Genomic DNA, 16,978 nt, shown 5'->3' on the forward strand with positions numbered 1-16,978 from the left:
ATATGAAACTATTTAAAATAAACCAAGGTAGAAATATGTATCGAGCAGGTTTACATACAAGTCATACTGGCATAAGAATTTCCTTCGTTTGTTTTTTCAACACTTCAACAATCTTTCCCGCATTTATTTATGTTAGTTTGTTTTAATTTGAGCATTTACTAATAGTTAACATTAATGACATTCAGACTTGCTCAAATTTGTTGGTACCCCTCCACAATTTTCGCAGAAAGAACTTTAAACTAACAAAAGTAATTGGCATCCACCATTGTTTATTCCACATTAAATAGAAATCAGACTTTGCTTTTGATCTTTTTATTCAACAATATTGTAAATAATAAAACAAATGAAAATGTCATGGACACAAATGATTGGACCCCTAACCTAATATTTTTTTGCACAACCTTTAGAGGCAAATATTGCAAGCAAATTATTTCTGCCGCGCTCAATAAGATTTCAGCCTTCTGTACCTGTTAACAGATAGTTTAGCCCACTCTTCCGGAGCAAACTGCTCCAGCTGTCTCAGGTTTGACGGGTGCTCTTTCCATAGATGTTCGATTGGATTCAGATCAGGACTCATAGAAGGCCAGTATTCAGAATATTCCAATGTTTTGTTGTTATCCATGGAGTTCAGCTTGTATCTGTTTGGCAGTTATCCATCTTTCCTTCTGGTCAATCAAGGGTCGATTTTCCTCTTGCGGCCACTCCCAGGGAGGTTGGCTACAATTCCACAGACTTTAAACTTCTTAATAATATTTGCAACCGTTGTCACAAGAACATCAAGCTGCTTGGTGATGGTCTTGTAGCCTTTAGCTTAACCATGCTTGTCTATTATTTTCTTTCAGCTCCTCAGACACCTCTATCCTTTGCTTTCTCTCTGTTCAGTGTGGGGTACACAATGATACCAAACAGCACAGTGACTACTTTTCTCCGTTTAAATAGGCTGAATGACTGGATACACGTGTGATACTAATTAAAGAAGCAAATTTGTTTGAAATATCACTATAATCCAATTAGGTATTATGTTTTCAAGGGGTACCAACAAAGGTGTCCAGGCCATTTCAGAATATATCTGTAGAATAAGCAATGATTTATTTCTTTGCTTTATTATATGCCATACCAAAGGCATGCAAGTATAAAAAACAACACAATCATAACTGTTTATGTAGGTTTTATTATTTATCCTGTACCATATTATAGCTTTGAAAATACAGATCTGTAATTGTACACAAAAACTGTACTAGAACCTTTATAACGATAGAAATGGTCTTCAAAAGACAACGTGACAACAGTTTTATATGCAGTGAAACAGAACAAGGGGTTTGACTAAAGAAGTTTGACAGTGAAGGTGGAAAGAGCTGGGAGGCTTCTTGCCCAGCATTCAGTTTACTACTGAACAGAGATCAGACCGCCTTGCCATAATCCTTTGGTAAACAAATAAGCGTGCACAGGCTTGACTGAAAGTAAATTAGTAGAGGCTATTCATCTTAGATTTTTCTATATATCAAGAGTTTGTTTGCAGTTTTGCACACGTCACTGTACAAAAAGAACATATTTGAACAAACGTCTGTTGTACAGGTTATACAATGCAATTCAATGCAGCCTTTGCAAAAATATACTCATAATATACATAGATTCCACTTTTCAGTACCCGTACCACCCTCCCACAAATACATAAAAAATCACATTACAAAAGCAGAGCAGTGAAAATAACCATTTCTGAACTGTTAAAAAAATGTACTTTGCCAGCTGGAGATTTTTTTAAGCTTACAATAAAAACAATGTATCTTGATAATGGCAACATCACTCAAGGTTCATCATTATGCATTGTCAGAAGTATTCTACAAAACTCACTTGAAATGGAGCTTTGAAAGACACCAGCCCCAATACACAAAGAAAGCAGTGCACAAAAGCCATATTTTAAAATATACATGTCTTTATACATATAAAATCAGAGATTATACTGAAAAATACTGTTGTGTACCTTTTCGTTTACTTATAAAAAACAAAGGCACCATGCGTTTTCAACATGGAACCTGTGTAGTAAAACAAACAGTTAGTGTGGCAAGGAAGCCTAAAGACTCGTGGGCAGGCGCTACAGATTCCTCAGTGATTACAATTTGACGTGAGCTGCTTTTGGAGTGCGAGAATGGATATATAAGTTCTTCTGGTCCGCTCAGCGGTAGTTTCGAGTGGGCTGTGAGAGTTCAATACGCATAATTGTCAGGAAAAGACGTTCCCGCTAAGCACTGGTCCCTGGCTTCTCCTGGATAGGCAACACCTTTAGTCTCATCAAAGTGAGAGAGAGGAACAGTATCGTCTTCGGGAACTTGCAGACTTTCGGGATCGACCTTCAAACTGGGCCTCTGGTTGTCGGGGAATGCCATGGAGAAGAGGGCATCTGGATCGCACACAAACTTATATACGTACCGTTCTCCAGCAACCTGCGCATGAGCAAGACAAATATTAAGGCATATATTCAAGTCTTGAATGGGAAATCTGATATTTTGGTTGTAAAGAAAAAAGGACATTGGAACGGGAACGTGCCTTTACCTTCTGCATGATGCCCTTCTCGTAATAGTAACGCAGTGAACGGCTCAGCTTGTCATAGTTCATCGCAGGCCTGTTCTTCTGGATACCCCAACGTCGAGCAACCTGTAGCAAAAGCATGCAAGATGAAGTTTATTCCACATGTCTGCTGAAATAAAAGCCTGTAGAATTCATTCTTCATACAACACTGACCTCCTCTGGTTCTATGAGTTTAAACTCGAGTCCTCGCCCGGTCCACGCGATGAAGGGGCTGTTGGCTGGGTCGTCCAGCAGAGTGACCAAAAACTGCCAGAGTTGCAAAGATCCCCTCCGTTGATACGGCGGACCCTCCCTGAACATCCCACCTTCTTGCTTTAGCTTTCCTTCCACCCTGTCTGGAACCACACAGGCATCGTCGTAATAGATGTGGGACTCTCCGTCATATGCAGCACCTGCAAACACAGCCAAGGTTCAAATGTGGATTAAATAAACACAGCCCTAAAAAGATCTCCAACATTACATTATTTGATACACTGTGTATAAGAGTATCGAAAGCGATCGCATTAAAAAAAAAAAAAGGAGTAGGAGTCTCACCCTCATTATTTGCTCCATAGAAGTTTCCCGATTTGCCAAAAGATGACTGGCAGTTTTGTACTTCAAGAAAATTAAGAGGAAATTTTAATCATTTACAATGCCAAGTGTTACTGCATGACTATTTAAACAGTCCCAAAACCAGACATATCACACTGCATCTTTGTGAAACTTACCCGAGTCAAAGCCGAAGTCTCTGGGCTCCTGTTTGATTGACATCTGGTGGAACAGCGGGGCGCGAGGAGGACCCATGCTCTGTTCACACTGGTCATTGTAGCGAGGATCCACAATCTCCTTTTTGAAGCCGTGGGGAGGCATGGGCACCATTGGTTCTGACATCTGCCGGTGGTAAGGGGGCCTGCTATTCCGGGGAAAGTGGTTAGGGGTCTGTTGGGGGTAAGGTGTCTGACAACGGCCATCTGATTGCGGGAAGGGCAGACAGGGCTCAGAAAGTTGCCGGTGGAACCTAAGAACCCCAAAGAGATGACGTTAGAATTACTGTTATCGAGAACATTGAAGGAAACATCAGCAGTTTCACGTAAGAGATAAACCCTGGTCTCAATCCCTACTTTCCGTTAGTTAACCCTGGAGACTTGAATGGTATAAACATAGCACTGCTTTCTAGGAAAGTGTGACACCTTTAACAAGATAATACCCCATACAGGCCACGGCCTGAGCCGATTATGGCACTTTTAACTCGCACAAGCAGGTCACGCAGATGGCAAAGATAGAAACAAGGTTGTAAGAAAAGCATCACAAATTCATACCTGTGTTCAGTGTTGTATGAGGCCTCTGGGTGTTTGCCAGGTGGGCAGAGCACAGCAAAAGGTGGGCTTTGACTGTGGAGTGGAGTCTGTGCTCTCTGATGGGGTGGGGTGGAGCTGTGGGAGGAGCCAGGCAATAATGGTGGCCCATGTGACTGGGTTTGTGCTGGAGGCATCACTCTTTTTGGCAGAGGGTGTGTCGCTGCACTGGCGGAGGAGCCAAAGGGCGATGCCGGAGTGGAGGGGGGTGTCAAGGTCTTGTTGAAAGAAAATGTCTTCCTGTCAAAGGCACTACAATAGAGATGAGAGAGTGAGAGTGATGTTTTAGAACAAAAGAAATACACAGCGAGCTACATACGAGGGCGAGAAAAATAGGTACCTGTAGTTATAAAGGCACTTCTCTCCATAGGGAGAGAGTCTTTGCTCTTGTCCACATGGGGAATACTCCCTGCCTGGACTCGGTTCTCTCTTCACTTTTGTTTGCGGTGGTCCATGAAACATCACTATAGAGAGACACAATAACCCAAATATTGATTAAAATGACAGAAAAATGCTGTATATTCATAGTGTAATAAACAACCAAGCTAGTTTTTAAGGGCAATTTGAAACATACGCTAGTTATTTCTGACGTGAAGCGTGTGTTTTATAAATATTTACTACTGAAATTGAGTGGGAGAGAAAAACTTTTCCCTCTAAAAAGGAGGCATCAAGTTCGAACTTGCAGACTACCACGTGATGCTTCTGGAAAAAGGGCCCCATTGCCCAGCTGTGGTGAAAGAGGGGCCTGTGAGAGCGACCGGCACAACGCCAGATAAGAGGGATTGTGCCAGACAAACACACATACCCTCTCACACACAATTTCTATGCAAACACATCCATGTGCATTCACATTCTACAATAAACACCATTGACGCCTTAGAAAATGCACACAATCAGACTTATTCAGACTGATAAATGGCAAGAAAAACTAACAAGGGAAACAGCCCGGGAACTGTTCAACCAGCGCATAATAACCAGAGTGTGTGCGCACCCAGGATCCAAACCCATTAAAATGTCACCGGGCTGGAGGCCGCAGTGAATTACAGCACTGCAGCGGCAACCTGGCTGGGCCTCACTCTTTTACGCACCAAGCTAATATCTTAAATATGTGCCTCCTCATTGCGTCGGACACAGAAAAAGTTTCGAGATCAAAATCAGAAGAAAAACATCTAAACCGTTGGTATTCGTGTATATTAACCCATGCTTTTCACATGCTGGGCCTGCAACTCAAGACCAAACTGAGCCGCGATAACTCATAAGAAGCAGATTGGAACTGCACGCTATTCTACAACCAGTTCTACTATCAAGTTGCTACTATCAATATACTTACAGTTATCCGACTGGAAATCTGGAACAAACTGTTCGTCATCTGGTACCTGAGCTATAGATGGAGAAGAAAACATATTACACAAACTGACATTGAAAATAAACCTATTGTGATGATGCATTAACCACATACAGCAAACGATCCTTAACCCCAGTTGCGTTTTAACCGCACTAATGAAATGTATTCCATAACCACAATTGTTCAAGCATATGCACCAGACTTTACCTTCTGCAATCCAGATCTCTTGTAGCTGGCTCAGATCTTGAAAGAGGTCTGTAACGAAAAAAAGATTAAGTTGTGTTTAAATAGGGCAGCTTTGTTGGTGGGTCTTTGCTAAATGGCCAGATTTGGATAGATTGATTGCATGTTCATTTGTTTACCCTCTGTATCCTGTGCCAGCTCTGTGTCAACAAACTTCCTCTTTCGGTCACTGAAAGGCCTGTATGTCGGTTCCTGCATGTGAGACTTCTGCAAAATAAGATAACAAGGACTTTTTTTAACATTTTGTGATCATCTGCCCTCCACCCAAATCAAAAAGAGACCTAAAGCAACATACATTGAAATGTAAATGATAAAGAATACGAAGGTACGTGGAGTGGAGAAGTGGACTTACATTTGGAGGCACTATGAAAGGGACCTGCTGGTCGTAAAACCTGTCCATGTCACTGCGGCCCAAGAGGCTGCAGCAGGCGGGTAAAATGGAAATAACAGAGGATAAAGGGGGTGGGCCCACCAAAATCACACGGATGATGTCCTCGCCTGTCGAAAGAAGAGCCGAGAAAAGTGGCACTTAGAGAAAGACGGGTGCCGTGTCAGAATCGGATGCAGCTGTCAATGATTGTCCCAGGCCCTGACAGCAAAGGGCCAACTGTCCCTTTGATCTGTGAAAACTTTAGCTAGTCAGTTTGTTTGTGTAACACTCACTCTCAGCTCCTGCTCAGATGAGTGTGCTATGGTAGAGCAGGAACACTTGCACTCCCTCTAGCTCACACAAACCATTTAAGGCTCACGGTAGGCCTACAGATGGGGGTCCTTACATAACCATACAATGCCATCTGTTGCCCAAGGGAGTATCCAAGACTCCACATTAGAATCCAATAAAGATAAAAACATACATAAAAGCCATTGCTTAACGTGTAGGTTTTATTTAGTTTTCAAAATGCACTTCTAGGAGTTAAAAAACCGAAGCCCAAACAAGTCTTCATGCTTCGTCACACACGTGTTTATTTTCCCTGACGCAAGTCTTCAGGCCATAAAATCGTATTACAGTCGCGAGGCCAAGAAAACACATCACAGCCACTCTGGGGCAAGAAAAAATTAAACAACCAGCGCTAAACATTATTGCTTCCTGAGACTTATCAGAGCTTTATAAAACAGAGGATATGTGCGTCTGCAGATTTCGTGCTTAAAACGTCGAGCCTAAAGATTTTTATGGCCGATAATAAAGGCAGTCAACAGAAGGAAAAGTTGTTGAATAAGTAAATGAAGATTATAGCATTACAGCAGAGGTAACAGGGCGAGTTCAAGAAGTTCAATCCCTTCCCCCCTGCGCCCATTATCGCGTCGCGGCCACCCCGCCTCCCTCGGTCGCTTGTTTTTCTCAATGAAGTGAAATTTGATCCTTCGTGCGCGCGACAGAAAAGCTCAGCCGTTCCATTCATAAAAATACCATAGGCGCGAGAGCCACCGCGTCAAACCACATATGTATTTTGCGGTTGCCAAACAGCAATTAAAGTGGAGTTTAATATAAACTACACAAAGTACTGAAAAAAACAACAACGAAGAAATGGTTGCCAAATTTACGCACAAAGAAAATGGCGTGTGATCCAGTGAATGAGCGTGGTGTTGCAAGTAAATGCAACTTTTCATAAACAAATTCGGAGGGTTGAACTTAAAATGTGATTGTAACGAAATACAAAATTAGAGCAGCATGCAAAATAAACTCACCCGACGGTGATTAAATCCTTTCTTGGAATAAAAAGACAGCTCGGTAAATCCCAAAGATAAAACAAGCTGCCTTTGTGAGCTCCTCTGGATATTACTCTCGCCTCAAGCTTGACGCGACTGAAATTTTCTCAATGGGATCGCCTGCTTTTCCAAGAGCATCGGCTTAACGCCGGAACGCACGCCGATTGGCTAGTTTTTCACGCCCGTCAAGAGCTTGGCCAATGGCTGTTTCCGCATTGCCAAAGGACTAGTTAGACCGCAGTGTGAGCCAATCAGAGCAGAGCCCTCTCCTGTTTTTATGAATGGCTGTGTTTCATTCAACAACCAGATGTTCCTCCGCCGCAAAAGACTCGATTTAAAGGGCCAGAAGCAACTGAAAAGAGTGAACGTTTGTTCCGTTTGAAAAGTGACATTTGTATATCAGTTTGTTACCAGGGGAATGCATCAATTTTACAAAGATATATGAGAACATGCACTTTTTAAACGCCTTTGAAACTGAAAAAATGTATATATGGAAATAAACACTGTGTAACAACGTGTGTAATTTATTGCAAGAGTTTTGGAAACCACTGACCTCTGTGACAGAGGAGTGTTTGTGTCATTTTGACACAATGACTGACATTCGTTTGATAATCTAATTGTCCAAAAAAGGAAAAACTTTACTCACTGTACAAATAGTTTGAAATATCATTAGCAAGTGTATACAATTTGGTCAGTGCCATGAGAGTGTTACTGTCTGCTGGGAAACACCACTGTGAGAGAGCACTTTGTTGTATGATCTGATCTATTATTCATGACTGTCCATCAAAGAGATCTGCACATCAGACTGTTATGCAACCTTAAAATCTCTATGCCAACATGTGCAATATTCTTCCCCATTCTTCTAAAAAATAAGGGATAATGGAACACAGCACAAAAAAATCGAGTCAGATCACAAATGAGCAGCTATGCCTCTCAAGACCATTTAATCGGGTCCAAGAAGAACAGAGAATAAATCACGTTTCAGTGCTGTGCAAAATGTAACGTATGAGAGCAGTTAAGTATAAATTATATTTGAAGATGAGTGTTCATGCTATTAAGTAATCATACTCATTTTAGGATTCATGCAAAATCTTGGGAACTTTCTCCTCAGTTGACAAAAGGAAAGCTTTTTTTGTTCTTTCTAAATTAGAAATGTCTAAATATTTAAGATTTTTATCCCAATTCACCACCTTAATATTAAAAGGTTCTATTCTGAGCAGTTCTGAGATTTTAAGCTTTTTGGAAAGAACAATATTTTTCGTTGTCTACACAAGGCCCCAGAAAGTCACAGAATACGAACCTTGTGATTCTATGCGTTGTTATGCAATCTAGGAAATCAAAGAGCACCTACATAAAATGTATGAGACTTTCATTTAACATGGTCACTAATGAGACAAGATATGTGTGCTAGAATTAACAAGCTGGGTGAAGTCCTGTTGTGCGGATGGCAACAATAAAGACCCGCTGTAAATGAGGTGAGTCACCTTTCAGTCATCTCTCAAACAAACACATATATGTGGGTACTCCTAATTACATGGACTTTCCATTTTATACCGTTTTATACCTAGCCACTTCCACATAGTCATTAAACAGTGTTTTGTATGTTGTATGTTACGCCATTGGAGTTTCAAGGTGTCCTCACTATGAAGCAAATGTCAGTTTTCCCTACAATGTGTGGCTATTTTCATGAAACCAACACATTATGGTGAAACACAACACACAAACACACACACAAACAAAAGCAGAACTCTCTTGTCAAACTTTTAAACACAACTGTACTTTTTTTCATGTAGTGCCATTGGAGGTACGGTTAACGTTGTAGTCAGACAACTCCATATGCATTCTCATTCATTAGTGGCATCATTTCTTTGAAATATTGTTCTTGTGCTTACGAGGCGCTATCAATGACTATAAACCTGCTGCACGACTTCATTAAGCAATAGTGATTCTCATAACCTGGAACAGGTTGCCATCGCTTTCATCAGCACTCCACGCGACAAGCTTTTACTGCAGGCCGCTCTATATATAGCACCCGAACGCCTCTATTATATAACTACACGCTCTAAATTCAAGCGAAATGGCACCATGCTCTAGTACTGAACACATCTTCTTGCCTTAAAATGTAGTTTTCTGTTGAGTCACAGACACTCTGTTCGTGGGTGTTTGTCTCTCTCTGACTCATGCTAAGTTTGAGCTTCATCTCGGAGATCAAAACAGCAGCATGTTATTAATTGATTGTTAATAGGACGCAGAGCCTCTATCTGCTGTGCCCGGGTGTGAGTCACAGTGTTTGTTTTGCTTGTTCGGGAAGAGCTAAATTCATTGCACGGTCTCTGGTGTGTCATGCTGTCCAGGATACATCAGAACACAAACCTGTCATTGACTGATGCTCTCTGTAATTGAGGGAAAGGATTCTCGTTCATTCAAGGCTGTAATTTTCTCAATCTCAGTTTGATAAATAATAGACGAGCGTGGTTAAGTGAATGTGCGTAAAGGAACACTCCTGATATGAGAGCATTCAATCAAATGGAGGGAATATTGTATTGCAAGGGTCTGAATTAAGTCGGTATGGTGGCATTTACGTTTCTGGCGTTGAAATCCAAATACTGTAGAGTGGTTTAGGGTTTTGCTTTTTGATATATCTGAGCATTCCCATCATGTAAATTAAAACAGCAGCAGGGTTAAATGGAGTTGCTAGAGCTTGAATCAAGCAAAACTACCTTCATTTTCTATGTTCTTCTACACTTTAAATGCTTCTGTTCGGGCAATTTAGCACAGCTAAAGCTAACACCTACACCCCCCCCACACACACACACACACACCTCTGCAACCTGATCTTGTAGCCATGGAGATACCTTGGTCATGAGAAAGAGAACAAGAGAGAGTACCAGAGAAAGAGCTGGAGAGACAGAAAAGAGCTGACTCACTGAACTGTAGGTTTTTGCAAGGCACAGTGACCTACAACGCAGAAACAGTTCCATATAGAAAGTAGAAACAGTAGTTTTAGGAATTGACAAGAACTCTGCTGGCTTTCTCAAAGTGCATGTTGCTGGTTTTATTGTGAATGATCAATCCTTGCATGTACTGTATATATTTTAATTCTTTGAATAAAGTGTCATGACTTCCTGCTGACGTATGCAGGGCTGAGCATACTTCATTTTGGAATAGTACCTTAAATAGGTTGTGTGCACATGACATCACGGCACTGCGCATAGTGCCAATGGAGGGCAGGAAGTGATTCCCTAGATAGGAATTCACTATAAAAAACTCAAAATACTTTATCGTTTTTGACTGTTCAAATCGATCAAACCATGAAAGGTGTTTTTATTGTGTAGCAAAAGTTGATGTTCATGAAGGGGGAAAATGCGAGTATTGACTGAGAAACGGCGATTAAGTGGCTTGTAAATCTGAATCTACGGTTGGGATGAGCTGAGCCCGATTGACTTTCTAAAACGCTTAACAAGGTTTAACGTACCTAAATAACGACCAGGTGAGCTCACATTTACAGCTCAAGAGCCTTGTCATGGCGGTGCAAAGATCGAGTCCTGATGGATAAAGAGATATATAAGTCCATTATAATGAAACAGCTTAACGGTCCGAAACAACGACCACTTAAAAACACATTTCTATTAAATCTTAATTGCTACTGTTAAAAGAACAAGCACTTATTCCAGGAATAAGAATAGTCTCACGTTAAGCTTGTTACTCATTAAAGTTCATTAAAAAGAAAGGCAGCGACACACTGAGAATCATGTTCATGTCAGTGATGAACACATTTATTTATTTTGGTTTTCCGTGGTGCGTTAAGCTGTTTCCTTATAGTGGACTTCTATGGGGAAGAACACTTAACGCAAGATTTTTCACTTTCTCCATTTAATAAGGGCTCATCCTTTAAACGGAAGCTAGTATTTATTACAAGTATGGTTCGACAGAAATTTGGGATCCACTGGTCGCTGTTCAGGTCGTCAAACATATGTACTTTGTGATTGTGATTCCTATGGAGGAAAATCACTTCCTGCCCTCCACCCGTGCGTCATAAAAAACCTGTGACTGCACACAACCCCTCATGTATATGACTGTTCCTCAGAAGATATTCAGAGAAATGTCTTAGTAGTTTTGTATCCAATGGATGTCAATGGGGGCCAATGTTGTTTGGTTACCGACGTTCGTCAAAACATTGTCTTTTCAGTTCTGCAGACGAAAGAAAGTCATACAGGTTTGTAATGGGGAGTAAATGCTGAAAGAACTTTAATTTTCGGACCACTTGGAACCATTATTCTAAGGTCTTATTCCATTTAAGGCTATAAGAAAGCAAGCAAGCTATATAAACCAGATGATCCGTGCTTTTATTTTTGAATATTTATTTTTGGCCTTTTGCCTTTATACTGTAAGTGCAGTAGGAGTGTGAGAACTGGAAGCGAAGTGGGTTAGTGAAGGGAAGATACGAGGTTTCAAAGGACAGAAAGAGAGGTGTGCTGTCATTTTTCTAAGCAATATGATTATAAAACAATGGGGAAAAAAAACATAGACTTTATATGACATATCGCTTATTTCGATATGTCATATATAGTGCATAGAGAGGAGTGGAGTATTCTGTTAAATTGAGATATACCTTAAATAAAGTGTTTTATTTATTTTTAAAAGTCAGTTCATGTAACATTGGTGTGTGGGCTCTCACTTTCTGCTGAAGTTCTCCAGTGGCTGTGGCCACTAAAATAAACTCTATGAGACATGCCCTAGTTGTGTCACCATCTACAAAACCTGCCTAGCTCAAAATATCATCAGATAGATAAGTATTATACGGATGACTGCTGTTTCAGGGAGGCGGAAATTGTTTAAAAAACAAAGAACAGCCAGATAATGTTTGATTAATTACTTTTTTTGTCTTGTTTCACGGTACAGGAATAACCTTTCTAATATGAATTTGTCTGTCTATCACTCCATCTCTGTTTTTCTCCCGGTCTGGTTATTCAGAGGCGGTCTCTTCACACCCTCTCCATTGTTATTCCTCCAACGGAATCCATTTACACCCTCACCAATGGTCCTGTGTTCAGGGCTGCCGGATTTCACGCATGCTGATGAAGCTGGGGGGGAACCGTGTTTGCTGGGGCGGGAGACTGTTGGCGGCCTGGGGGAGGAGTATTAGGTAGGTGTAGGAAATGCAAGCAAAACGATTAAAGGCGAGGCTATACTGTACTTGACTTTCTGCGTCCGTGCCCATGCACAAACACGTCCGCAATACAGACGACACACACACTATTCAAATGAGTATTTATACTCCACCGGACCATCAGAGGCAGGCCCTGGAATTCAGGGGCCCCTGGGCACGAGTGTCCTGTAGACCCCCCCCCCCCCCATACACACGTGTGCACAATAAAGTCTTGAATTAGCCTAAAGGGTATGTGTAAGACACACCTCTTATCACCATTTTATACAGGATTACATTGCCAGGTTACAAATTATGATCACATCATGTCGGACAATATCAAAACACCTGTACACATCCTCCATCATACAGGATTGACATTACATCATTGCAACAATGCTTTCCTGGACCAGCAACAACAATAACAAGACACACATTGCATCACCCCCACCTATGAATTCAGTTCTATAAGATTCTTCAATAATTCAAACACGCTGCATTCACAAAACTTTTCTTAAGAGAAAATTTGAGAACGTTATTAAGATAAATTATAGGACGTTGTAATTCTCTAATACTTTCTTAGAAACATATTAATTGTTCGAAGAATAAAAGGGCAGACTTTGTCAATTATTATATTATAAGAGTAATTTGTCAGTTTGTTAAACTTTATTTGTGTTACAAGGACCTCGCGACTCACGTTCTTATGTAAGCATGTAATGTGTTAAACGGCATTAACGAATATTATAGGTATTCTTCTTTAGCCTATATGTTACGAGTCTGTGTAAGTAACATTTGGCAATGTATGTAAAAGCGCTCTGGATTTTCAAAAAACGAAGGCTTAAATCTGTAAAGATCAACATTATATCACTATAAAAACCATTATTATCGAAGATACACCACCAAATACATGTAAAAAACTCGTACCATTTGAGATTTTAAAGACCACAGTCTAAAAAGTCTACTTACAAATCACCTTAAAAAGCAGTGATTTTGGCTATCTTTCACACAGTCTCTGTCTAAGTAACCATGTGTTTATTTACAGATGAAATTTGTTCATGTTTATATATTCAATCCGTCGATAACAGTAAACGCTGTTTTGAACTCATTTCATTCAGGAGTCACCTGTCGAATGTGCTCCTTCTTCCTGATGTCACTGACACGATTTCTGCCCGTGGTATGAGAGACCTCTCGCTCGCGGGACAGCCCTGGCAACATTTTCCCACTGAATTGGAGGTTTATCTGAATGTCGCTAGATTTGTTGCTTCGTGCTTCTCCTGAACAGGAGGTGCTAAAGGGCTTGTAAAAGTTACTAAATCAAGAGACAGACTTGCCTGTTAGAGACACTCTTTTGTGTGCGCACTTACGTGTGTGCGGGCCAGAGAGAATGAATAAAGCGAAAACATTGTTATGTGAAATTTTATCGCCCTTGCCCTGTGCCCATAATGCCCATTGGATAATCCGACCCTGGTCAGAGGGCAGCACTGAGCTGCGTTATTCACAGGCCCTATACAAATGAATGATAGATGAAGTGTGGCTCCACCCTTGTAGATGACAGAGATAACAGTTAGCCGACCTGAACACATCTTTATACTCTCTTGAATTTGGACTATATAAATGCGGATATTTTCTTCTCACACAAATATTCTGGTCGAATTAGTTCTCTATTGAACTTAATGTCATGATCCTGCCTCTCCTTGTCTTGGTTTTCGAGTCTTGTGGCAGGATCATGTCAGTCCCATGTGTTTTGTGTGGAGAAAGAGCATTGTTTTGGTTTAAGAAGCCATGCTCTCTCTCCAGTGTCGCGTCCTTTAGTCCCGCCCCCTTGTTTCCCCGGTTAGCGGTCCATTAGTGTTAGTCTTGTCTCCAGCCCTGGTCCATCTTTCCCTTGGTGTTTCAGTCCCCTCACCTGCCTCGTGCAATCCTCCTGTTAGCTTTCCCTTAGTGTTTCATCCATGTCACCTGCCGCCACTCTCCCTGTGTCATCAGTCCTTGTTAGTGTTTCCCTTTATCAAGCCCCAGTTTCCCTCTGTCTCTTGTCGGTTCATTTTGCATTTTGCACATTTACCCTTCCTTGTCTGTCTGGATTACCTGTGTTCCTGTTCCCTGGACTCAAGTTTGTGGACTTATTGTTTGTTTTTCTTAAGACCTTGTTTGTTTTGTTCCCCGTGTGGGAAGTTTTCAGTCTTGTTTGTGTTCATGTTTTACCCATCGAGGGTCTTTATTTTGGATTAAAGTCTTGTTGTTCGACACATGTCTGCCTGCGCTTGGGTTCTGTCCACACATCCATAACACTTAAACTCTTTGTTGTAGTGTTTTGGCTCCTCGGCTTCGGTGTGTTCCTTTTGTGTCGGTCCTCTTCGACAAATGCACACCCGAACTTTCAGGTAATGTGGTTCAAAAATATGATTCACATGATTTCATTATATTCTAGCAGTGAAAATTTGCAACTAACAGCTTACGCCCTTCCAGGCCTCCCTTTTGAAGCACTAAGGCGGCTGACACAGCACTGAGAGGTCGACACATTTTTGCTTCTTTGCCAAAGGAGATAACATATTTACAAAACATGCTCTGTAGAGAAGTTTGTCCATTTAGGGCTACTGTACAGCATGGCGAATTCCATGCAAGGGGACCCGCGGTGTATGTAGATAGCTCATTCTAAGGTAATCACAACATAACGCTTCATTATGTAAGGTATATATACACATCTGAAGACATAGTGATGTATATTGTATTACATTTCTGCCTATAGATTTTCCAAAAAATGAACACTGGGCCTTAACACATCACACATTTGACTTCAATGAAAGCAATAAATCAGAAATGACATGATAAGAGGCAGCATGTACGTATTGATATTTTTATAAGGGGAATATTTTTTTTGCTGGCTAATTTTTCTAACAGCTTTGGTAACTGGATTGGACGATTGTGCCGAATGTAGTCACAACTAACACCGTGTCTACACCGGACGCGACAGGCCGCATGCAGTGTGGACAGAATAAAAATCAAATGCGTTTTTAATGTCTTTGGTCGTGCCGTGAAGTTCAAATGACGACATCTCCTTGTTCCACAACCTTTTTGGAATGTTCAGGATATTTCAAAAATTATTTTAGCTCTTATTCACCCTCATGTTTTAAAAACTTTAGTTGGGTCCTTTGGTATTTGACTACCCGTGTTCTTCAAAATATCTTCTGTTGCGTTCTGCAGATGAAAGAAAGTCATATAGGTTTGGAAATAACTGAAGGGAAAGTGAATGACGACAGAACTTTAGTTTTTGGATGAACTATCCCTTTTCACAAAGGAATTTTTATACATTTATTTATCTGAATAGAATAGATTGGATTTGACAGGGACTATACACACGTTTTATACAGCTAACTACTTTCATGTTATATATTGTCACAGTCCTTCCAAAACATCCAGTGTCCAAATGGAACACTGTACTTTTTAGACGAATAAATACTGTGTTGTCCAAGTTGACAAGCACTTGTTAATACTTTTTATTTGTTAGGTATTTGCAAAACCCAGTGACAAACATAAAGGCTGACTAATAATTGTGATTTGATACAAGGTTTCAGAAGGACAGCAGCGATATTATCATATACTTGACTGTGATTGCATCAAAACGACACCAATCTGAATATGTAGAATTTGTTTTCACACGTCTTTCTCTCTCACTCTCTGTCTCACTTAACAAAGCCACACAACTAAACCGCTGAGAGCTACCAGCAGGACAATTATTAAGCCAAAGAGCGTGTAATGTGTGATGCTAGACTGCATATCAGCACTCAGTGTAAGCAAGTCTGCTTCAGATAAAGAGTGTTTACTATGGCCACTAAACTACAAACCATTTAAACCTGTATCTTTTTTAAATTAACATACAGTGTCGTATCACCTTTATAGTAAACACATTGAATGGTTTGCTTCGACTGGGATTGTCTCCTGACAAACCTTCTCTGAAGGTCTAACGTTAATTTATATGAACTTTTATGCTTGTACAAACAACACGTCCATCTGTCCCTAAGAGTACTTGTATGCCCACTTTGTCAGCTGGATCACGTCTGGTCTGGCGAGGAAATAAAAACAGTTGAGAATGTCCTTCTGTTAGGAACTGGCACAGGGCACCTTTTACGAGCCCCCCGCCACACTTCACCAGCGTGCCCCCGATGCCGGATGGCATTTCACGATAACCTGCCAGTCCACCAGTGACGCAAAGTTGTTTTGATGTTGCTATTTGATCTTTTTACAACGTGGTGGAAAAAACAGAGCAGGCCGTCGAAAATGTCAACCTCGCGTTACTCTCTACGCAACAAGGAAAACAAGAAAAATGGAGATGTGGGTAAGAAAGAAGGAACCGATCTGGATGAAGGTTAAATAAGAACAGTGTCTTAAGTTTAGTGACATTCAGAAAAGAGGCAATAAAAGACGACAGTTATTAGACAATGATGGGAAATTTTGCGTTCCATGTCTTCAGAACAGATTATTTTTCACAAAAGGACGTGTTATTGTTTGAATAAGTGCTTTGTGTCTTAACAGTCATTGCTTATATGGAGTTGTCAAACACTGTAAAGGAAGATTTAAGAAAACATGACTGATAATAAAAGGAGACAATTAAAATCG

General features: G+C 40.7%; 1 protein-coding gene across 4 annotated transcripts; it reads right to left on the minus strand.

Moving 5' to 3' along the window:
- Positions 1–1,151: 1,151 nt before the first annotated feature.
- On the minus strand, positions 1,152–7,464 carry etv5b (ETS variant transcription factor 5b). Of its 4 annotated transcripts, none has more exons than XM_079460262.1 (12): positions 7,195–7,464; positions 5,861–6,006; positions 5,628–5,715; positions 5,473–5,520; positions 5,251–5,301; positions 4,261–4,384; positions 3,885–4,172; positions 3,294–3,583; positions 3,121–3,180; positions 2,740–2,978; positions 2,551–2,652; positions 1,152–2,441 (listed from the first exon to the last, which is right to left on the minus strand). In XM_079460262.1, exons 2-12 carry the CDS (start codon positions 5,906–5,908, stop codon positions 2,205–2,207), a joined length of 1,575 nt encoding a protein of 524 aa, XP_079316388.1. In that variant the 5' UTR covers positions 5,909–6,006; positions 7,195–7,464; the 3' UTR covers positions 1,152–2,204. The 4 variants fall into 4 exon arrangements, with proteins under 4 accessions (XP_079316388.1, XP_079316389.1, XP_079316386.1 ...); XM_079460263.1 differs by lacking the exon at positions 7,195–7,464 and adding an exon at positions 6,172–6,883; XM_079460260.1 differs by having other exon boundaries at positions 1,153–2,441; positions 2,545–2,652; positions 7,195–7,333.
- Positions 7,465–16,978: the final 9,514 nt, after the last annotated feature.

Source organism: Barbatula barbatula, assembly GCF_947034865.1.
Source record: "Barbatula barbatula genome assembly, chromosome: 7".
Classification (NCBI taxonomy): domain Eukaryota; kingdom Metazoa; phylum Chordata; class Actinopteri; order Cypriniformes; family Nemacheilidae; genus Barbatula; species Barbatula barbatula.